The sequence below is a fragment of the Carcharodon carcharias genome, chromosome 5 (assembly GCF_017639515.1).
Source record: "Carcharodon carcharias isolate sCarCar2 chromosome 5, sCarCar2.pri, whole genome shotgun sequence".
Classification (NCBI taxonomy): domain Eukaryota; kingdom Metazoa; phylum Chordata; class Chondrichthyes; order Lamniformes; family Lamnidae; genus Carcharodon; species Carcharodon carcharias.
This window is the reverse complement of record NC_054471.1, coordinates 83,147,462-83,162,056: the sequence shown is the minus strand read 5'-3', so window position 1 is coordinate 83,162,056 and position 14,595 is coordinate 83,147,462. Positions and strand designations below refer to the sequence as shown.

The 14,595-nt window shown below is 41.7% G+C and overlaps 1 protein-coding gene across 2 annotated transcripts in view; it reads left to right on the top strand.

The window, feature by feature from the left end:
• The window catches only part of lmbrd1 (LMBR1 domain containing 1), a 230,268-nt gene extending 218,935 nt beyond the window's left edge, over positions 1 to 11,333 (top strand). Inside the window, exons 15-16 of one of the 2 annotated variants that reach the window (XM_041188277.1) lie at positions 9,593 to 9,684; positions 10,645 to 11,333. In XM_041188277.1, the coding sequence (XP_041044211.1) occupies positions 9,593 to 9,684; positions 10,645 to 10,767 (215 nt within the window). In that variant the 3' untranslated portion in view covers positions 10,768 to 11,333. The remainder of the gene's footprint in view (positions 1 to 9,592; positions 9,685 to 10,644) is intronic. The other variant, XM_041188279.1, reaches the window with a different exon arrangement.
• Positions 11,334 to 14,595: the final 3,262 nt, after the last annotated feature.

Sequence of the window (14,595 nt, the reverse complement as noted above, 5' to 3'; positions counted from 1 at the left end):
GCTCCTGCAGTGATGTCCTGGAGCTGAGATGACTGACCTCCAACAACCATAACCATTTTTCTTTATGCTAGGTATGACTCCAACCGGTGGAGAGTTTTCCCCGATTCCCACTCGCTCCAGTTTTGCTAGGGCTCCTTGATGTTACACTTGGTCAAATGCTGCCTTGATATTGAGGGCAGTCACTCTCACCTCACCTCGGGAGTTCAGTTCTTTTGTCCATGTTTGAACCAGGCTGTAATGAGGTCAGGAGCTCAGTGGCCCAGGCAGAACCCAAACTGGGCACCAGTGGGCGAGTTATTGCTAAGTAAGTGCCGCTTGATAGCACTGTTGATGACCCCTTCTATTATTTTACTGATGATGGAGAGTAGACTGATGGGGCGGTAATTGGCTGTGTTAGTTTTGCCCTGCTTTTTCTGTACAGGGCATCCCTGGGTAGATGTCAGTGTTGTAGCTGTACTGGAACAGCTTGGCTAGGGGCGCAGCAAGTTCTGGAGCACAAGTCTTCAGTACTATTGCCGGAGTATTGTCAGAGCCCACAGCCTTTGCAGTATCCAGTGCCTTCAGCTGTTACTTAATATCACATGGAGTGAATCGAATTAGCTGAAGACTGGCATCTGTGATGCTGGAGTCCTCCTGGAGGAGGCCAAGATGGATCATCCACTCAGCACTTCTGGCTGAAGATTGTTGCGAATGTTTCAGCCTCAACTTTTGCACTGCTGTGCTGGGCTCCTCCACTATTGCCTCCATTATTGAGGATGGGGATATTTGTGGAGCCTCTTCCTCCAGTGAGTTGTTTAATTGTCCATCACCATTCACGACTGGATGAGCCAGAACTGCAGAGCTTAGATCTGATCCGTTGGTTATTGAATCGCTTAGCTCTATCACTTGCTGCTTATGCTGTTTGGCACGCAAGTATCCCTGTGTTATAGCTTCACCAGGTTGACACTTCACTTTTAGGTATGCCCTCCTGCACTCTTCAGTGAACCAGGATTGATCCCCTGGCTTGATGGTAATGGTGGAGTGGGGGATATGCTGGGCCATGAGGTTACAGATTGTGTTTGAGTGTAATTCTGCTGCTGCTGAAGGCCCACAGCACCTCATGGATGCCCAGTCTTGAGTTGTTAGATCTGTTCAAAATCTATTCCATTTAGCACGGTGGTAGTGCCACGCAACACAAAGGAGGGTATCTTCAATGTGAAGACGGGTCTTCGTCTCCACAATGACTGTGCAGTGGTCACTCCTACCGATACAGTGTATCTGCAGCAGCCAGGTTGGTGAGGATGAGGTCAAGTAACTTTTTCCCTCACCACCTGCCCAAGACCCAGTCTAGCAACTGTGTCATTTAGGACTCAACCAGCTCGGTCAGTAGTGGTACTACCGAGCCACTCTTGGTGATGGACATTGAAGTCCCCCACCCAGAGTATATTCTGCGCCCTTGCCACGCTCAGTACTTCCTCCAAGTGATGTTCAACATGGAGAAACACTGATTCGTCAGCTGAGGGAAGGCGGTACATGGAAATCAGCAGGACGTTTCCTTGCCCATGCTTGATCTGATGCCATGGGGTCTGGAGTCACTGTTGAGGACTCACAGGACAACTCCCCTGGACTGTATACCACTGTGCCATCACCTCTGCTGGGTCAGTCCTGCCGGTGGGACAGGACATAACCAGGGATGGTGATGGTGGAGTCCAGGACATGACCTGTAAGATATGATTCCATGAAGATGACTATGTCAGGCTGTTGCTAAACTAGTCTCTGCTCTCCCAATTTTGGCACTAGCCCCCAGATGTTAGTAAGGAGAACTTTGCAGGGTCAATGTGATTACTGTTAGGCATTTCTGGTGCCTAAGTCGATGCCAGGTGTTCCATATGGTTCATTCCTTTTTTGTGACTTTGTAGCGGTTTATTACAACTGAGTTGCATGCTAGGGCATTTAAGAGTCAACCACATTGCTGTCGGTCTGGAGTCACATGTAGGCCAGACTAGGTAAGGATGACAGATTTCCTTCCCTAAAGGGCATTAGTGAACCAGATGGGTTTTTACAACAATTGACAATGGTTTCATGATCATCATTAGACTTCAAATTCCACCATCTGCCATGGCGGGATTCAAACCCAGGTCCCCAGAGCATTAACCAGGGTATGTGGATTACTGTTGAAGGGTCATGAGGACTCGAAACGTAAACTCTTTTCTTCTCCGCCGATGCTGCCAGACCTGCTGAGTTTTTCCAGGTATTTCTGTTTATGTGGATTACTAGTCCAGCGACAATACCACAACTCCATTGCCTCCTGCATCCCTGGCTATGTCCTGTCCACTGGCAGGACAGACCTAACAAGCATGGTGACATGGTGGTATACAGTCAAAACGGAGCTGCTCTGCAAGTCCTCAAAATTGACTATGGAGCCCATGAAGTCACATGGCATCAGATCAGAAATAGGCAAAGAAACCTTCTGCTGATACTCCTCCATGTTGAACACTACTTGGAGGAAGCATTGAGGCTAGCAAGGGTACAGAATGTACCCTGGTTGAGGAACATCAATGTCCATCACCAAGAGTGGTACCACTGCTGACCGAGCTGGCCAAGTCCTGAAGGATATATCTGTCAGACTGGGCCTGCAGCAGGCAGTGAGGGAACCAACGAGGGGAAAAATCTATTTGACCTCCCCCTCACAGTGTACTAGTAACAGAAGCATCTATCCATGACAGTATCGATGCGAATGACTACTGCACAGTCCTTGTGGAGACGAGGTCTAGTCTTCACACTGAGGGCACCACCCATCGGATTGTGTGGCACTAACATTGTGCTAAATGGGATATAGCTCAAAACAGGACAACTATGAGGTACCATGGATAGCAGCAGCAGGATTGTATTCAAAGGCAATCTATAACCACATGCCCAGTATATCCCTCACTCTACCATCACTATCAAGCCAAGGAAGTTCAGTGAAGAGTGTGGGAGGCATGCCAGGAACAGCACCAGACATATCTAAAAATGAGACACCAACCTGATGACGCTACAACACAGGACTACCTGCATGCTAAACAGCAGGAGCAGCATGCTAAGGACAGAGTTAAATGATCTCACAACATCGGATCTGATCAAAGCTTTCCATTCCTACCACATCCAGTCATGCCAATAGCCACTTTAATCAGAAGAGGAGGTTCCACAAACATCCCCATTCTCAATGATGGGGGAATCTAGCATGTTAGTGCAAAAGACAAGGCTGACACATTTACAACCAGCCATATAAATACTGTGGCTACAAGAGCAGTTCAGAGGCTAGGAATTCATCAGCGATTAGTTTACCACGTAACTCCTTAAAGCCTGTTCACCATCTACCAGGCACAAGTCAGGAGTTTGTTGAAATACTTTCCACTTGCCTAGATGAGCGTGACTCCAGCAACACTCAAGAAGGTTGACAAAGCACCCTGCTTGATCAGCACCCCATCCACCAACTTAAACATTCATTCCTTCCACCACCAGCACACTCCGGCAGCAGTACCATTTACAAGGTGCACTATAGCAACTTTCCCAGGCTCCTTTGACAGCCCTCCCAAACAGCACCAGCACTTGCATGTTCCCCTCCAAGTCATTCACCACCCAGATTTGGAAATATATCGCCGTTCCTTCACTGTCGCTAGGTCAAAATCCTGGAACTTCCTCCCTAACAGCACTGTGGGTGTACTTACACCACAGGGACTACAGCGGTTCAAGAAGGCAGCTCACCACTACCTTCTCAAGGGCAATTAGGGATGGACAGTAAATGCTGGCTTTGCCAGTATGCTTTCATCCCACAAATTTTTTTTTTTTTTACAAATTCAAGACATATAGGACACCCAGTAAGAAATGCTCTGATAAGTAACTTAATTCAAAATATAGTGGCGTACATTGAGATTTTCATGCTGTGACAGCAGGGGCATGTATGCATGAGTCATCGAGCTGAAAGGAATGTGTTCAAGCCCAGGGGTAAATGACTAATCATTAATAAAGGATCATAAAGTAGGTTCTGACAGCTACTTTAATAGCACATAAAATATCAGTTATAACAAGCTGATTAAATGTATTTAGACCCCAGTACAATGTGATATACAGCTCTAATTACTAATATCAAAAGTCAATTCCATCATTATAACCACTTGATTAGATTACTCAATTGGTCACTTTGCAATAGGGAAAGTTTCTAAAAATATATTCATTTAGCATTTGGTACTTGCAACAACTATATTATCAAATGTAGTACAATTATACTTCAAAGTGACTGTTATTTAAATGAATAATCCAGGGAGGGGCTCACTAAACCATAGTGGTGAGTATCACTACAATGGCTTTAAGTTATGAGGAAAGCTTTTTAAAATTAACCCAAACCCGCACTTTTTCTTGAACCTCGTCGACCTTTAGCATGGAACGTCTCCTGACCCGAGCCAACATGACCAGAGTTGACATGAACCTCGCTGACCGCACCTGACATTTAGCACAGGTAGTCTATGACCCGAGCCAACATGAACCTTACCAACCGCACCCGACTTTTAGAAGGGGAGGTCTCTGACCTGGACCGACACAAACTTCGTGAACCACACCCGACCTTTAATGCAGAAAGTCTTATTACTTTTCTGCACTATTTACCTTGCGAACCCTCTCCTACAAGCAGAATTGCAGATGGCACCATGGGTGGGAATTTATTACAGGTACCCTGTTTTTATTATTCAGCGGTACATCTTACTTTTCTAGCCATTTTGTTTACTTTATAGCTAGCATAGGCTTCAACCATTGTAAAGTAAGTGGGCCTAGGCCTATATGCGATATCCAAAAACCGAAATTACCTGAAATCCGAAACTCAATCAGCCCCGGGGATTTCTGATGAAGGATACTTGACCTGTATTTGTAATATGGCTCTTTGTGTATCAGTGGCTGCTCCTCACGTTAGTATCTGCAAAGCAAATAGTCTTGCTAAGTTCTAGTGCAGGACACTTCTATCTCCGCTTCAATGCTAAGCCATTTAATTAAAATAAAATCCCACTTATTTGAAATTCTAATTCTGCCTCTCGCAGGGCTTGGTGTTTGAGTTTGAACTGTGTGTTCGTTTATAGAACCCCTGTGGCATTGCTGTGGGTGAGTCGGGGTGACCCTGTGTTATAACAATTGAGATGTTACCAATAAAATATGACTAGGAAAGGTTAGAAGTGCCATCCTTGTTTCCCATATGTCCGTGCCAAAAAGTCAGTGTAATGTTGTTAGAGGGAGCGTTATTATTTTTTCCTTGTCCAATCTTATAGTGCCATTGAGTCTTGTAAATAGCTGGGATAGCTTTCCAAACCAGTAAAGAGATGTTCTTATTCTCCCCATTGGGCATTGGCCTGCACTTTAAGAAACTTCTGAGCTATTTGCTATCAAATTTTTTCAGGATAATTTTGCTGCAGTTGTCCTGTGGGATTGACATCAGCTTATATGGCCGTAAGGTATTAAATAATTTTAAGGAAGATTTGCTTTTTTAAAAGCCTGTCAGTCCATCTGTCTGTGTACGTCTTTCTCCTCCTTTGCCTTTTTAACCATGAGCTGGAAAGTGGGATTAAATTGAATAACTGTTTTTCAACTGGCACAGACACAACACACCAAATGACCTCCTTCTGTAAGATGCATTTTCTGTGTTCTTACTGCTCTCCTCTTAGACTGGGGCTGGTGGTGGGTGGGTAGTCAGGATGGATGCTGACATGTATGTGTGCGTGCTGTATACATTTTTATGTATTATTGTGTGTCCAGGAAGACGTGTATCTGAATATATACAGTCTGGCGTTGATTTTCAATTTGCATGCGTTTCTATATCAGAATTGCACAACAGCTATTTACCAGGAGGCTGCAGTTCCAGTTTTACAGCACACATGTGAAGCAGAATATTCATAATATTTTTCCCAATTTTGACAATTAAACGGTGAAAAGTTGGGAAATAAATGGAGGGTTTTAAAACTTGAAAATAATTGACCTCTCTTTCCTACTATGTGGAAACTCTTTTTTAAAAAAAAGAGTTCCATAAAACAAGCTTGATACTATTGTCCAAATAATGTAAATATTAAATTTTAGTTATCAGCTGCGTGTATTTCCCTATGAGTCTCAAGTTATAGTTATCAAATATAAAAGCTGACCAGAATGCTGATCAGCTAACTTGTAGCTAAATTCCCATTTGCATCTGTCTTTAAAGGCAAGTGAATTTTATTTCCTTCAGTGGGTACTCTGATCAGTGCTATGCATCAGTGGTCACCGTTGAAAAATTACAATGTAATTTAACTGTAAATGGACCAAATTTGAATCCTCCAGTAGTTGGTGAGAAATAGCTCTTGTTTTAATAGCAGAAAACCTCCAGTGGCGTGAGCCACAAATTCTCTCAGGCCAGTTTGTGGTTTTTGCAGCATCACATACTACACCTTGGCTCTGACTTAACGGCCCGGATCTTCCACAAAGCGGCAATCACTGTCGCATTGTGCTGTGCTCGACCTTCTCAATGCCCCAATGCGTCTGCATTTCTGGCCAGATTTTCTGAGTATGGCTTCTTCAGAAATGCGGAGCACACAGTCCCATGAAGAACTCCATCACAATGCTGTGGCGCGGGGGTAAGACAAGACACGCCCCCTTTTTATGGCACTACCTGGCACATGGTAAGTTTAAGATCCAGTGTAAACGTTAGTGAATGTGTAAGTGTATGATTGAGTGAATATGCACTTGCCAATGAGGAGGAAGAAACAAAGTCATGAAAGGATCTGATTGCTCAGTGTCGAGTGAAAATGATGTAAGATGGGCACTTGGAAGGAATTTTGCAAAGCTTTATTGTTAGTGCATTTTAGAATCAGTTTGGGACATAGCTGCAGAGTTATAGACACTTTCGTGCTGAAGTTGTTTCAGTAGGGACCGAACAATGACAGTTAAAGTGCAACCATGTTAATGTCATCCCACTCTATTGCTCATTACTATTACTAATTCTTAACACTGTCATTCCTTACTTTGCTGATCTATAGATCTCTCTTTGTTGAACACATTGGCTTTTTTCTTCTTCCTTTGATTTATTGAGATTTTTTCCCCCTTCTATAACTGGTTTCCCTTCTCCATCTTTATATTTTCTCATGCCAGTTAATTATTTTTATTCTAGTTTGATTGTCATCTCATCTCCTGCCAAGCCAAAGTGCCTTGATCCTGTCATCAAAAGTGCCAATAACTAAGGAGGATGGGGTAAAAAGCAGAAGTTTATTATGGCTTAAAAAAATCCTGCATGTTGACCATAGAGAGATTTTACATGCATGGTAGCCTCGATATCAGGGAATATATTCAGAGTTCAAAAATGAGAAGAGGGCAAAACATTTAGATGTAGGATGAGGAATTCTGAGAGCAAAGGAAGGAGCAGAGTCCAATCCCTAAAATGAAGTGAAGAGAACTGAGGGGGAAATTAAAATCGGTTCTGGCATCTGAAGGCCACTTTACTTTCTCTTCAGAGATGTGATTTTGTTCAAGGAAAATAGTTTTTCGAGAGTGCAAAATGTACAGGGACTTTGTGAGTGTGCCAAGTCTGATTTACACAAGTACATTTTTTAGACCTTGAAAATTAAGCTAACTGGCATCCTTTACAAGTTAAATACAGTCGTCAGACTGTTCCTCACACCTTTTGAATAGGTGCTAGATGCAAATCTTATATAGATTTGTGGACAAAAATGGAAAAATTGATGTAATTTCCTTTTTAGTCCTGCTTTTAATTTAATTTCAAAAGCATTAATTCTGTTTCAGCATGAAAATGCCAATATGAGATTGGAGCCATACCCCAAACTAACTCTGAAGTGCACTCATAATCAAGTTTTGCAAAATTCATACCCTTCTCACTTGACACTGGTGTAGTTATGATATGTATTCTTACATAGTAACTTGCAAAATACTGCTTTTTTAACATGCAATACCTCAAAAAATCTATTTGCTTTCACAACAGAATTAATACATTAAGTTTTAACAAACTATCATTGGCATAATGAGACAGTATACAGAAGTCTGCCTTCCCTAATGCCTTTAAAAGTGTATTGTCAAAGATTCTCAGTTTTTTGTCCTTTTTTTAAACAATATTTGTTTTATGACCTGCCTGTATTGGTTTTAGTGTTGACAAAGATCTCTCTCTACCCTCTCTTGGCCTCACAGCCACTTCCAATGAACTACAGGATTCCAACCTTGTTCTCTCCTGTTCATTCACATGCCATCTCTCAGTTAGATCATTTGCACACACACGGTCAGCTTCTACGTAAGTACCAGAATGGAGCAGAAAGATATGGTGTTTAAGGAAGGACTTAAAGAAGGAGAGAGAGTTGGAAAGGCAGATAAATTCAGCAAGGAATGCAAGAGTGCGGGCATAGGTGGCTAAAGGCATGGTCACCAATGGGTGTTGGAGGTGACTTCATAGAGAGTTTAGGGTTATTAGGGTGGTGGGGTGAGAGGAGGTTACAGGGAAAGAGGGGTGTAAAGCCATGAAGGGTTTAAAACATGTCAATTTTAAATTAGATATGTTAAGGGGCAGGTGCCAATTTAAGTTAGCAAAGACAGTAGGTGATCCAATTATCTGAAGTTTAGAAGGTGGGGACTGGCCAGGAAATGCCATCACAGTACTCAAGTAAATGTTTGATAGGTAACCCTTAACTTACTTTTTCAGTTAAGTTTTCATGAGGCTTTAATTCATACGATAAAGCTTTTTGCCCAATTTCAAATTGAAGTAACTAGGCAGATTGAAATAAGGCCACACACTACATTTAGTAAACTGTGTTTAAGAGGTAAGCTTACGCAGTGCATAGTTGCTGCATTTCTTCAGCACTGTACTTACGCATTGTTATTCAGAGCTGCATTTCTGAAACAGCTGTCATTTAATGTGTGGTAGATAAATGAGCTATGTCTGCAGACTCTATTCATCACAGTTTAAGCTCAAACCTCTGAAGCACATTGCTGACTACAGTAATGTGGCATTTACAGGTTGCAGTCTTTTACCCCAATGAGTGAGGCTACTACTTTAGCACCAAATTATGGGATGTTTTATATCCATTGTACTTAAAAGAAGTACTCTTCCTTTAAGTACACAAGCATTCAGTTGTTTAAAAGATTCATGTGCATATCCTAAATGTAGAGAAAAAAAAGGTGAAAGTCTGAATACAAAAAGTAAACAAGCATGCCTTTTAATGAAAAACACTGATGTTGATCTCTGCTGGCTCAGATGATTATCATGGATGAGGTATACAGACCAGGGAGGTCAAGGTTTAACTCCTAGCCTGCCGAATTAGCTAAATGCCAATGCCCTGTGTGGAGGAGAAGGAAATCCATTCAGTTTCCTGGCTACAATCGCTGTCCAATCAGTCATCAGCTTAGACAGCTTTGAACATGGCTATGATGCTGCTGCTTGTTGCCTACCATATAAATTTGAATGGTCACTTGTGTACAGTACTCAAGGGAATGGCATTGGTATCAAGAGCAAATTTAGGAAATATAACCAAATTGCTGCTGTGACCGGACTCTCTCTTACTTGTGAATTGTTAAAAATATATTTTGATGTCAGATCTTTGATTGTTGTCTTTACTCTGAACTTTAGATCAGTGCACAGTGACAAGAACATTTCTCTTTCTTCATAAATTCTGGTTCTTCAATGTTGTGTACTACTTTGGAAACTGGGCTTTCATTGCAGTAAGTATATTGTTTTGTTGCTATTTTAATTTAACTGTTGACGAGTGTTTATCTTTGAAATGATCTCTCAAACTTACCAGAAAATCTTGGATCATTACAAAGTATTGGCCTACCAGTTAAATCATACATACCTGGCTTTGCAACTTTAAGCTACAGGTATACACCTCATTCTTTTACTTGCATTGGAGGGAAAAGCACGGAGGTTGGATTTTCCACAGGTAGCCACTGTAAATCCAGTGGAATAAGATGGGGAAGGCAGCAGAACCCTAGTCACTGGTTCTCCAATTGTCCCCACTTCTTCCAAAACTTCCTTCCAGAATTAACAGGGATTCAAGTCCACCTGCCATATTTTCGGCTGGTTTGGAAATCTGATACATATGGTGGCATTTCTATCTCGTATCAAGTGAGGATTGGCAGAGGGGCCCTTTCTGTTCTGAGAATTGCTGCCTGGAGCATGCAACAGCCTCTTCATTAGCAGCAAGTCCAAGAGCAGTGTTGAGGGAAAAGGTGCCCATAAGCGCTAAATTTCATTAGCAAATGATGACTTCCAAAATAACACACGTGGAATGTGCAAGGCTTTCATTTTCATCACTTTTGTTTTACATACAATGGATATAAAACATACCATAATTTGGTGCTAAAGTGGTAGCCTCACTCATTGGGGTAAAAGGTTGCAACCTGCGGAGAATGTAAATGCCACATTACTATAGTCAGCAATGTGCTGACTACAGTATGAGGTTTGAGCTTAAACTGTGATGATTAGAGGAAACTGGCTAAGCCTAGGAGCGTTTAATGTTAGCCTATCATTCAGCTTACTTATTTTCTGTGGCCCAAGTTTCTACAGTGCTCTCTCTCTGTCTCGGTCAATATTGTATCTCTGAACAGTTCTTGTTTAAAAAGTCACTTTTTCAAATTTTCCAATTCGTGCTTTGCATTAATGGGACTATTTTATGTCCACAGGTCTTCCTAATTGGGCTAATTATCTCCTGCTGCAAAGGGAAACGATCGGTCATTGAAGGGGAGGTAGATGACGACGATTCAGATTTAAGTGACGACGATCTCATGGAGAGACATCGCATTTAAATCTATGCTGTGTTCCTCAGCTTTAGCTTCTGCACACTGTGGGGGTGAAAAAAGATCTCTAATCTATTTACACTGACGTGTTTAAACTGATCTAGAAAAGGGGTTGCTTTTGTTCCTCTTTTGAGTGCAAACTTTGAAGAAGGGGTACAGGAGATGTGTGAAGTTGTAAAAGGGAAAAAACTGAATCCATGCTGTAAATTGTATTAAATTCAGGCATACTGCTAAATATCTTTTTTTTTCCAAATGCATTAGAAGGGGCTGCTAATTTTTTTAATGGTTTTAAATGGAGCAGACTAATTTGCAGATCGCTGCATGTAATCTCTAAAATTACATTCAATAAGTGTTTTTTGCCTCTTAACATTAAATTGCAATCTTGGAAAATTTGCTAATCTTAATTTTGTGGCTGCATACAGAATTTAAACTGGGTATTTTATGGTTTAGTTAAAATTGTTTTCATGGTGTTGTTCACTAAGTAATCACTGACTGTCGAGTTTAATTGCACAGTTTAAAAAAAGCAATCTACTGTCATCTGTAAGTTACTTTTATAATAAAAACAACCACAGAAATTCATGGAGTATTTGTTTTTTTTCTTCAAGTAAGGGGGATATGATAGCATAGTGGTATCATTACGAGACTAATAATCCAGAGACCCAGACTAATGATACGAAGATGAGTTCAAATCCGTCCATAGGGGATTTAAATTTTTTTTTTATTCAGTCATGGGATGTGGGTGTTGCTGGCTGGTTCAGCATTTATTGCCCATCCCTAATTGTCCTTGAGAAGGTGGTGGTGAGCAACCTCCTTAGTCACTGCAGTCCATGTGGTGTAGGTACACCCACAGTGCTGTTAGGAAGGGAGTTCCAGGATTTTGACCCAATGACAGTGAAGGAACAGCGATATATTTCCAAGTCAGGATGGTGAGTGGCTTGGGGGGAAACTTGCAAGTGGTGGTGTTCCCATGCATCTGCTGCCCTTGCCCTTCTGGGTGGTAGTGGTCAAGGGTTTGGAAGGTGCTGTCTAAGGAGCCTTGGTGAGTTCCTGCAGCCCATCTTGCAGGTGGTACAAGCTGCTGCTACTGTGCATCGGTGGTGGAGGGATTGAATGTTTGTGGATGTGGTGCCAATAAAACAGGCTGTTTTGTCCTGGATGGTGTCGAGCTTCTTGAGTGTTGTGGAAGCTGCACTAGGTAAGTGGAGAGTATTCCGTCACACTCCTGACTTGTGCCTTGTGGACAGGCTTTGGGGAGTCAGGAGGCGAGTTACTCGCCACAGAATTCCTAGCCTCTGACCTGCTCTTATAGCCACAGTATTTATATAGTTAGTCCAGTTCAGTTTCTGGTCAATGGTAAGCCAGGATGTTGATAGTGGGGGCTCAGCAATGGAAATGTTGTTGAATGTCAAGGGTCAATGGTTAGATTATCTTTTTGGAGATGGTCATTGCCTGGCACATGTGTGGCATGAATGTTACTTGCCGCTTGTCAGCCCAAGCCTGGATATTGTCCAGGTCTTGCTGCATGTGGACATGGACTGTTTCAGTATCTGAGGAGTCGCAAGTGATGCTGAACATTGTGCAATCATCAGCGAACATCCCCACCTCTGACCTTATGATGGAAGGAAGGTCAATGATGAAGCAGCTGAAGATGGTTGGGCCTAGGATAATACCATGAGGAGCTCTTAACTAAACAATTAACAAAATAAAATCTGAAATTAAAAGCTAGTATTGACCATAAAACTACCAGATTGTTGTGATAACCTATCTTGTTCACTTATGTCCTGTAGGAAAGGAAATACACTATCCTTACCCATTCTGGTCCATACAAAACTCCAGCAATGTGGTTGACTCTCAACTGCCCTCTGACAAGGCCTAGCAAAGCATTCAGCTGTATTCATGAAGGCAGCTCACCACTTCATGTCCTTCTCCCTTTGCGTGAAAATCCATGCAATTTCACAGGACTGGCAGCCTCCCAGTATGCTATTGGCATTGGTTATTCATCATGAGTGCCAGCAGGCCATTCAACTGTGGAGGGCATCGTAGCTGTGCCCCATCTACACCTTTGTTACTTTTTTGTTAGTCTATTCATTAAGAGTATGGACCTCATTCTATGCCCCAGAAACATAGCAGAAATGAGGCCTTTGGCCTCTCTTGTCTTTCATTCCCCACTTCAAAGCAGCCAGCAATGCCCTTTAAATGAATAGGACAAGTTGACCTGAGGCCAGAAAATGCCAATCTTAGCACTGATCTCTTTCAAACATGTAAAACAACTGTCAGTATAGGTACAAAGTACGGACCTTCATGAAATCAATATTTATACAGTAGGTATGACAACAAAGGATCCCAACCTTTAACCATCCACATCTGTTGAAATGCACCAGTTGTGCTGTGGAGAAGTCAGTAAAAGATAATGTTGAAATTCCCTACTTAAGCTCTGTGGTAATACATCAGATGGGCAGTTAAATCAATAAGTTGATCTTTTGAAATAATTTTCATGTAATTCGTGTGGTAAGCAATGTTTTGCTTAACCGGTAAACATATTAAACAAAATTTTTTAAGCATCTTATAACTGTCACTGCCCAGCTTCGGTGAAAATACTGCTTGTATAAAGTTACTGAAATGAAAATATCTCGCAGCTTCCATATTAAAACATCAAAAACTGGAAGCTCTTTAATGCAACAAACATTTCACAATCAAAGAAGGTGACTGTTCAGTTCTATTTTAGCTCGTTAGCCAGATAAATGGAAATGTTTACATTATAACTAACTATAATTCAAAATGACAAATCTCGTATTTCTCTTATACAGAGACACTTTAAATTGAATAGCCAGATGCAATATATTTTTCTGAACAGAGTTTTTGATGAGCTGATGTAGTTTTAGGATGGGGGGCAGGGAAGGCATTGTCAAGACTAGATACTAGTCTATACATTTCTCCATTGTCTCACTGCACCTCCTAAAGATTACTCAACTTTATACCTTTGACTCTTGCGCTTTTGGCCAACTCTACATTCCTATTTTCTCCCCCTCCCTTCATCCGTGGCAGAACCTTCAGCTGTAGTGTTATTTCACTTCTGGAATTCTCCTCTTTGCACTACTATATCAGTCCATGGCCTGGGAGAGAAATCATGGGCCCTGGTGCTTCTGTTTCTGGGCCCATTAGTTCCATCACCCCTGCTCCTCCTTTGACCCTCCCCTCAATCATGCATATTTTTTCCCGTTTCAAGATTCACTAATCAGTTCCCCAAACAATCACAGAAAGGTCCTAGTAAAATAATAATGCCCGTTATTGGCACTTGGTTACAAATATTATCTGATATATGCAGCATAGGTCATTAATACTAAGAGCAGCAATGATATAATGCAGTGTTAGCTTGTGCACACCCTAATGGTGATCCCACCGTTACTATTAAACAAGCCAGAATGTACAAATTTTACTTTAACAGCATTGAGTACAAATGTTAATTTGACCGGAAAATATCCCATTAGTTATTTATAACACAATTCTCTGCATATTGCGCCATATTTGGGGGAAAGATTCAATACTTGCAACTCAGATAAACTGCACAAGATATTTTCCATTCTGTAGAAGTAGAAGACTTTTTCCTGCTTGGGTACATGATGATATTCAGCATTTTTATTTCATTCAAGGTGTGTAATTGGATTTTATTTTGTCAGAAATCTCACAGGGTAGAAAGATCAAATGACTCCTGAGCAACAAAGTGAATGATTGAACAACGTGGGTCTTCACTGTTAGTGAGAAGCGTTGAAGCCCTCAGGTGTCTCTGTCTGACACAACTTTTAAGAGGCTAGAGGACAAAGACTGAATGGTTCACAA